Source organism: Myotis davidii, unplaced genomic scaffold (genome assembly GCF_000327345.1).
Source record: "Myotis davidii unplaced genomic scaffold, ASM32734v1 scaffold458, whole genome shotgun sequence".
NCBI classification, from domain to species: domain Eukaryota; kingdom Metazoa; phylum Chordata; class Mammalia; order Chiroptera; family Vespertilionidae; genus Myotis; species Myotis davidii.
In genome coordinates, this window is record NW_006289819.1 from 939,108 (window position 1) to 948,561 (window position 9,454).

The window sequence follows — 9,454 nt, forward strand, 5'->3', positions numbered from 1 at the left end:
TTCACCTGGTTTTAGAAGCTCATAATACACCACACCGTCCTGATCCCACCAAACGCAGAGCATTGTCTTCTTCTCTGAAGCGATTTGGCCTTGCAGTCGATGTTGATGGTTGACTTGGATCAACCCATGATTTTGTACGTTTGGGGTTCTCAAAATAAATCCACTTTTCATCGCCAGTCACAATCCGATGCAAAAAAGATTTTCTTTTGTGCCACTGAAGCACCATTTTACTGATGACTTTTCAGTTTTCCATTTGTCTTTTATTCAGTTGATGTGGCACCCATTTTCCTTCTTTTAAAATCTTTCTCATTGCTTGTAAATGATCGGAAATTGTTTGCTGAGCAACATTTAATCTTTCTGCAAGTTGTTTTTGAGTTTGACACTCATCTTCATTCAATAATGCTTGTAATGCTTCAACTTTTTTGGTTGACCTGGACGTTCTTTGTCTTTCACATTGAAATCATCACTTTTAAAGCATTTAAACCAGCGTTCACAAGTATCTTGAGATGGAGCATGTTCACCATAAGCTTCCTGAAGTATACGATAATTTTCAGCAGCACTTTTCTTTAAAATAAAGTAATGAAGTATAACTTCCCGCAAATTCTCTTTTTTTTGGCACGAAATTCGACATTTTTAAGTGTAAAAATATCTATGATGTTAACACCTTCAGCAAATTTGACATATGAAGTTTTGAAGCTTGCTGTCAATACAACAAAATAGCATACATATCAAACTGCACATATATCAACATATGTGTAACTCCAGCTATTGAAAAAAAATCCGCATTATTAACCGGTACACCTAGTATATGTTCTCTGGCTCTTCACCTTTTGTATAAATTTTAGAATCAGCTTTTCAAGTTCCACACAAAAACCCTATTTGGATTTTGACTGGAATCCCAATGAATTTATAGATTAATTTGGGAAAAAGTACCTTTTGTATATATAATATTGAACCCTCCCATCTATGATCATGATAGCATTTTCCATTGGTTAAGTAATCTTTAATATAGATTTCTTCTTTAATATACATTTTTAAATTTACTCTATAAAAACGCTTGCTTTTTACTAACATTTTCTAGATGCATTGTAACTTTATTGCTATAATAAATTATATCTTTTTAAATTTTTATTTTCAAACCAATTGTTAAGAATGCAACTGATTTTTACAAATTGATCAACTAATTTAATTCAGATTAGCTTATGATGACTGATAACGCCAATTTTTTTGTCTGCTTACTTTATCAATTATTCAGAGATATGTATTAAATTAGCCACTAGTGATTGTGGGTTTTCCAATTTTTCCATGTAATTCTGTCAATTTTTGCTTTATATACTTTGAGGCTGTGTTCTTTAGGAGCATACATATTTATAACTTTCATTTTCGTGGTAAACTGTACTTTTTTTTGGTTTTGTTTTGTTAATCCTCACCAGAGGATTTTTCCCATTGCTTTTCAGAGAGTGTGGAAAGAAGGAGGCAGGGAGCGGGGTAGAGAAAAAGAGAAAGAGAGAGAGAGAAAGGGACAGAGACATCAAATGGTTGCCTCCTGCATGAGCCCAAACCAGGATTGAGAAGAGAACCCGCAACGCAGGTATATGTCCCATGCCCTTGACGGGGAATCAAACCTGAGATTCTTTGGTGTGTGGGCCGATGCGCCAACCACTGAGCAACACCGGCCATGGCTGAACTGCACTTTTAAAAAATCATTAATGATCTCTAAACGCTTTTTAGCGTCAAAGTCTCCTTTGTCTGATTTCAGTACAGTTAACACCAGTTTTTAAAAAAATATATATTTTTATTGATTTTTATAGAGAAAGGGAGAAGGAGAGAGAGAGAAACATCTTTGATTGGCTGCCTACTGCATGCCCCCCAATGGGGATCAAGCCTGCAACCAGAAGAGTGCCTTGACTGGTAATCAAACTGGCAACCTTTCTGAACACAGGATGACACCTAACTGAGCCACACTGGCCAGGGCAACACCAGCTTTATTTTGATAATGATTTGCCTGGTATATCTTTTATATTCTTTTACTTTCAACATTTTGGGGCATATTTTATCAGGATCTTTTGTAAATAGTATGTAGATTTAAAAACAATCTAATCTGTTAGACTAAATTGATGAGTTTAAGCTCATTTCTTGTGATAACTGATATATTTAAATTTATTGTATTTCCTAGAGTTCTATTTTACTTGATTTTTAAGTTTCTTTTTTCTCTTTACAATTGACTGAATTTTCTTCCCTTCCCCGCCTCATTGATTCAGATGTTAACCATTCTATTTATAATCTTTCAGTGGATCTCCTTAAGACTATAACTGTATAGTTGACATAAGTCAGTCTAAAACTCATCTTTATCTCTAGTCACATTATAAAAACCTTAGAATATTTTAATTACTCCTGAGTTAACAGTGTTTGATAATTTAGTTTCACATTGTTATGCTGAGAATTAATCAGTTTTGTTATTATAATTGGTTTTAAATAATTATAGGCAATGCTTGATTAGCTTTGCCCACATGTTACCCAGTCTTTTCTCACCACTATTTCTTGCATCTCATTTCTTCCTTTCTGGGTTCAATGATCTTCCTGAAATATATTCTTCAGTTGTTCTTTCAGCAGATATGTTGGCATCTACTTACATTAGTTTGTTTGAAAATGTCTTCATTTTATATTCATTCTGAAATAATACTCTAACTAGATATAAAATTCTAGATGGACAACTATTTTTCCTAAGAACTTTGGAGATATTATCCTGTTATCTTTGTTTTGAACTGCTGCTGTCAAGAAATGTGCTGTCAGCCTAACTGCAATACTTTTGAAGGAATTCTGTGTGAGTACTTGCTCAGATCTTTTCTTTTGATTTTGTGTATACCATTTTTTTAATGGTTCTGAATCTTTACTGTTGAAGTATTACATAGGTTCTCCTTTCCCCCCCATAAACCTCTTATACCATGATGTTTTAAGCTGTATATTTGCCTTTATTATACACTCTGGAAAATTCCGTCATTATCTTTGCAAATATTGGTTCTTTTCTATACTTTCTAGTTATTATTTCTGGATTTCATATTCAACATTAATGGACCTTCTAATATTATTGTTTTTGTCTCTTCTCTTTAATATTTCCATTTCTTTATTTGTGCTGCATTCTGAGGAAATTCCTTATATGTCTTTCAGTTAATTCTCTTTTATCTATGTCTATGTTGCTTATATACCTATAATTAACTTTCACTTTTAATGGTTAAGTTTCATTTACAGATGTTCAATTTTTTTCTCAAATCTGTCTTTGAAAAATAGGATCTTATACTTTTATCATTTAAAAAAGTTCCTCTCTTTGCCCTGGCCAATGTGTACAGTGGTTAGAGCATTGGCCCATGCTCCAAAGTTATCAAGGGTATACCTGGGTTGCAGGTTTGAACCCCAAACCAGTCAGGAGGATGTGATGTGTCTCTCTCACATAGATGTTTCTCTTTTTCTCGCCCTCCTCTCCCACTTCCTTCACCTCCTCTCCCCCTTCCTTCCTCCCTCACTTCCACTTTCTCTGAAAAACCAATGGAAAAAATATCCTCAGGTGAGGATTAACAACAACCACAAAATAATAAAATTTTCTTCTTTTCATTCTTTAATCATTTTCAAAAATTTAATTTATAATCTCTATCTATCTGATATTTCTATTCTGAAAGTCCTTGGGGTTATAGTCGTACTGTTTGTTGTGTCTACTAATGTCCCACCATGTTGGATTTATTTTGAGAGCTCTGTAATTCTGAAGGGAGTACTCATCTTCACTGGTACTTCACTTTGGGAACTTCTATGACATCTGGGTTGAAAGCAACCAAACTCTCTAGAGAGGTTTTGGGTTTGCTTCTGCTGGGCACTCAGAAATATCTCCATACAACTCTGGAGTTTCTAGACAATACAGGTACCATATCTGAACCCTGGATTTCCATGAGAGAAAGACTGTTTTATCAAGGAGATGACTCCATACCTGCCCCTACCCAGAGCCCAGGCAGAGACTCTCCTCATCAATGTAACAGTCTTTCACTAAGCAGTAAACATTTGAGGTATTTGATCTGGTTTTATATATGCAGTCTCAGGTCCATTCCTGGCTTGCTGGGCCCAAGGCCTCATCTTCTATCCTACTGTGGCTGGTAAAAGACAAGAGTATTGGAAATCTCCTTAAAATACCTGCAGGTTTAGTGCATGCACTTAACACTCTAGTTTTCTTCCTTCATTTTAGCCTCTGGAGAGTTTTCTTTCTTTTTTATTCTCACCTGAACATATTTTCTCATTGATTTTTAGAGAGAGTGGAAGAGAGAGGGAAAGACAGAGAGAAATATCAGTGTGAGAGAACACATCGATTGGTTGCCTTCTGCACATGCCCCAACCAGGGCCCGGGCCAGAGGAGCCTGCAACCGATGTACATGCTTTAGACCAGAATCAAACCTGGGACCCTTTGGTCCGTAGGCCAATGCTCTATCCACTGAGCCAAACCAGCTAGGGCGAGTTTTCTTCCTTTTTAGTAAGCTCAACAAAGCATTTAAAAAGATAGTTGTTGCCCCCACCAAACATTTTGAGTTATTCTGTAGTGAAAGGGTTTTTAAGTTGCCCAGTACACTATATGTATATATATTCTGGAAGCCAGAGTGCTTTAGGGTTTAGACTTTAATAGCAGCACAGGCAACACTAATCCAGTTTCCTTTATAACTCTAACCTCATTAAAGATAAAGAATTCAACTGAGAGCAGACTGAGTGCCTCATCCCTGGAGAAATAAGGAAAAATGAATATGGGTTATTGATCCCTATTCTACCACTTACTAGCCATATGATCTTGGGCAAGTTCCTTATTCAAAAGTATTTGTTTCCTTAACTACTAAGTGGAAATAATATCTGTTTCAGAAAGTTAAGTGTGGGTATTAAGTGAGATAGTGTATATAAACTCCAAACATACTATAAGCACTCAAAAATTGTCTCCTTTCTCTGTTTAGTATAAGAACTTTATGGAACTCCAAGATTTATAAGAACAGCTCCTTTAGATTTATATCACATTTTATATACTTTATTAGTAAACACATTTTAACTTAACTATCCTGTAAGTTAGACAGAATCCCACTTTATACATGAAATCAAAAGGACATAGGTTATTGGTAGAGCTGGGACCCAAAAACCAATAATCATAATTTATAGTCTATATTTAGAATTAGCCTCTGGGGATAATTGCTGCTTCATAAGGTACTAAATCCTTCTGCTGAATTAGTTTCTGAGAAGGCATCCTCAGGCCATAAGTATAATGTAGATATCAGAGGCTAAGTAATTGAAAGAATATAAGCATATGACCTTAAGCAATTTAGAGTTGGTGATATCTGAGGGACACCATACCTTGTGGAAAATCCTGACGGGAGCCATTTCAGCTCCATTTAGTGTCTTCAAAAGGAACATGGGCCAAGAGGAGGCATTCAACCGAAATCCTGCAGCAAACATAATAGGCAACAGATAAAAAATATGTTTCAAAGGAAATGGCAATATCAAGTTTTCCCTTTGGAATCCAGCTAGTCTATGTTACAGAATCATAGAATGTTAGGAAAGGACTTAAAGGTAAATAGAGGAAATGCCTCATCAGACAGACGAGAAAATGAGGCACATAGAGGGAATGTAATTTGCCCAAGTGTAATGTTGCAAAGCAAGTAGTGGAACAAAGTCCCCAACCAAGTGGCCTGACTCCAAGACAAGTATTACAGATTCATAGCACCTAAAAAGTTTTCCTTGAAAAATCTAAAATAGATGTGAGATAAAATTAACAAATCGTTAGAAATGGTCAGTAGAGTGTGAAAGTTCTTCTTCTTAATCATCTCTTAAGAAGAAACCAAATATGTCAACTGATAAACCCAATATACAAGTACATCTTTTTAGTTTATTTCAATATAAACTAACTCACTATTTTTCTCTTTCTCTCATTCTTTGGTGTGTGCGCTCTCTCACTTCTCTTTCACACACATACACACCAAGTACAAAACACTTTTTGATCTTCAATTTTACTTAACCAATGAAGGATCAGGCAATGATGAAGATGAAAGGGATCATCCTGTCCAAAGATACTCATTTTACAAAAAAAGTAAAAAGCCTAGAGAAGTTAACTGTCCATTGTCATTCAGTAAGGAAAAGTCAATAAGAATGTACCATTTAATTAATTAATTATAAAAATAAGATCATTATTATAGTTAGGTCTTCCAATTAGTGGAAAGAAGTCCCAAGTACTTCTTTCAATTTGGCTTCAACTCTCTCCTGAGATACCAAAATCTAGTGCTTTTTTCATAGCCTCCCAACCTACCTCAGTTTTCCCATTTCTGACAAAAGAACAGGGGCTGCACCAAAGCTGCAGAGCTGGAAATTACAATAGAATCTGATATTTTTAACTCTTTATTGTGGGTCAGACATCGTGCCAATCACTTTCCACTGACCATCTAATCCTCAAGGCAACCCAGTGAGGTAGATATTATCTTCATTTTATAGATGAGAAAAGATATATAAACTGATTAAGATTTCTAAGTGAGCAAATGACAAAGATAGGATTGAAACCCAGACAATCTGACCCTTGAGCCCATACTATACTCTTAACCACTATGTTCAACCGTGTGTAGATAAAATGAAAAAGGAAGAATCAGCTTTTGGGATTAAAGTTAAATTACTGGTGAAGAAGCAAGAAGGGAGAAGAAAATAGAACTAATAAGATTTATCACCTTATATCTTTTAAACTTTTAGTCTCAAAGCTGGCTAGGCCAAGCCAAGCCTCTAAGGCCGGAAGATAACTTGGAGTAGCTCAATTACACCAACAATGGCGACAGCAATATGGATGCTCCTATCACTTAATCTAAAACTACCATCACTTTTTTGGCTTGTCTAGCTTCCCTCCCCACCCCCGCCCCTCCTTTTGGAAAAAAATCCCATCCTAATTCTATGTAATTTGTTGAGAATGTCTGTCACATGGCTCTCTCTGCCTAAGTGTGGAATGGAAAATAAGGCCATTCAAGAGCATTAGATTCCCCTAGACCAGGGGTGGGGAACATCCAGCCCACAAAAACATTTGGTCTGGTCTTGCCAAGGCAACCACAGGCGGGACTTAAAGTTCAGTAAATCTAGGAGCTTTTTTTCATAGAGGCATAAATTTATATTAAGGGAATTATGTTATAAATATCCAAATGGTCCTTGGCAGCAAAATGGCTCCCCATCCCTGCCCTAGACCAAGAGTGTGCATGTATTTACCAAGCTGGGTCAACTGTTTTCTGATATGATATGCATATTGGAGGAGAGTCTTTCTCCAAGATCACGGCTAGACAGAGTTTACAGATTTGGTGTTGCTACATGGACAACAGAACTGAGAATAAAGCCAAGGTAGAGCAAATGATGGAGAGACATGAGAGTGTTTAAAGCCCCGTGTTCAGACATATTCAATACCAGGCCTTAGACTTCTCCATTATATGAGTCTGTAATTCCTGTCCCCTCCTTTCACTTGGCTCGAGTTGGGTTTTTTCACTCATAGCCCAAAGAATCTTGACTACTACTCTTCCTTTATCATGGTTAAAAGAAAAAAATTTAAATTTCTGAAGAAATTCAAGTTCAGGCCCAGTCTATGTGTGGGGAAAACAACCTCAGTGGGTTATTCTAAGGATTAATACATGTAAAGGACTTAAAATTCTGCCTGGTATATACTAAATGTTAGACAAATGCTGTCTATTATTTATAATATTATAGATTAAAAGACTGAGGTCAGAGAAATTAAGTAAAATATCTAAGGTTATAATTTTAATAAATACAATATTCAAGAGACAGGATTTAAACCCAACTCTTCTGTCTCCAGAGCCTTCATTATTAATCATCACATTAATATCTTCAAATATTTCATCACTCAATTTTTCCATACTATCTCTCTAGGTAAAAATAATTGAAGTCATAAGTTTGTGAAAGCAGAAAGAAGAAAAATGACAATTTGAAGGTCTCAAATTAAACAATGGCCTGGGTGCTTGCAAGGTGGGTACCTCAGTGCCTGATCATTTCATAATCCCCGCTTTTCTCTTGTCAAATAATGACTGCCAATTTACATGTCCAGCTTAGACCTCATGCTCGTATTTCCAACTGCTTTATTCTATAACTCTACCTGAAATCCAAAAGTGCTTGAATTTTTATTTTTTTATCCTCACCCGAGGATATTTTTTCCATTGATTTTTCGAGAGTGGAAGGGAGAGGGAGAGACAAGAGAGAAACGCCAAAGTGAGAGAGACGCATCAACTGATTGCCTCCGGCATGCCCCTGATGAGAGCCCGGAGCCTACAACCGAGGTATGTGGCCTTGACTAGAATCAAACCCGGGACCCTTTAGTCCACAGGCCAACACTCTATCCACTAAGCCAAACCGGCTAAGGCAAAAACAGAACCCTTGACTTTGCTACTCCCTCCAAACTTGTTCCCTTCCTCGTCCTCTCATCTCAGTTAATGCACTACTTATTAAACCCAGGTGCTCAGACCAAAAAGCCTACACTAAGTCACTCTTGATTCCTCCCTTGCTATTACCTCTCAAATACAATTAATTAGCAAGTCTTGATGGCTCTTTCATCTCATGTAACCTAAATCAAATAGTTTCTCACCATTAAATATTCTCACTCACTACTAATCACCCTAACTTAAGTCACAGATTTTGCATATACTGCAAGAGCTTTTAACAGACGCCCCGCTTCCACTTTTGCATCCTGCTGTTTTCCACTTAGCAGCCAGAACATGTTTTATGTATTTTAAAATATAAATCAGATCACACTTTTATGCTCACATCTCATAATACGAAATAAATCTAAACTCTTTATGTATGTTAACAAGATTTACATAATCTGGAACTTGCTTACTTCTTATAACTCATTTCCTATCACTCCTCTGTCCTCCACGCACTGGCCTTTCTATTCCTCAAACATACCAAGCTTCATCCCTCTGCCACGAAAACCCTTCCCTTTCCTCAAACCTTTAACAATTAGTAGTTGCTGAAATCTCAGCTCCTCGGAGAGGCATTCCTAGACTACGCTATCTAAAATAGACTTCTAAATCCCACTCCCTTCTATTTATCCTTAACTCTTATCATTGCCTGAATTTGTCTTTATTTTCCCTTGTAATGTGTATGCATTTTCCAACTGGAATATAAGCTCAATAAGAGTTTTATTGAACAAAGAAGAAAATCTCCACTTATTACATGGGTGCCAGGAATTGATGAATGCGATAAAAATCATGTGTGGCAGAGTTTATTAATGATCTGGCAGGTGAGGCTATGGAAACTCAAGGTTAAAAGTAAAGGTAAAGCAACTTATCAGTAGCCACATAACTAAGCTAGTAAGTGGCTGAGTGAATTTTACAAAGCCAGGTCTCTAATTCTAAACCTAGGCATGCTGCAAGTGTTATATGCTTACCTTAAAAATACTGACATGGAAACA

General features: G+C 36.4%; 1 protein-coding gene across 16 annotated transcripts in view; it reads right to left on the bottom strand.

Annotated features, from left to right (window-relative positions):
* The window catches only part of SCMH1 (sex comb on midleg homolog 1 (Drosophila)), a 102,865-nt gene that overhangs the window by 44,647 nt on the left and 48,764 nt on the right, over positions 1 to 9,454 (bottom strand). For 14 of the 16 annotated variants that reach the window (XM_006762566.2, XM_015563164.1, XM_015563166.1 and 11 more), the window contains one exon: positions 5,368 to 5,456. The exons of the other annotated variants lie outside the window; for them this stretch is intronic. In XM_006762566.2, coding sequence (XP_006762629.1) covers positions 5,368 to 5,456 — 89 coding nt within the window. The remainder of the gene's footprint in view (positions 1 to 5,367; positions 5,457 to 9,454) is intronic. 16 annotated transcript variants of the gene reach the window in all.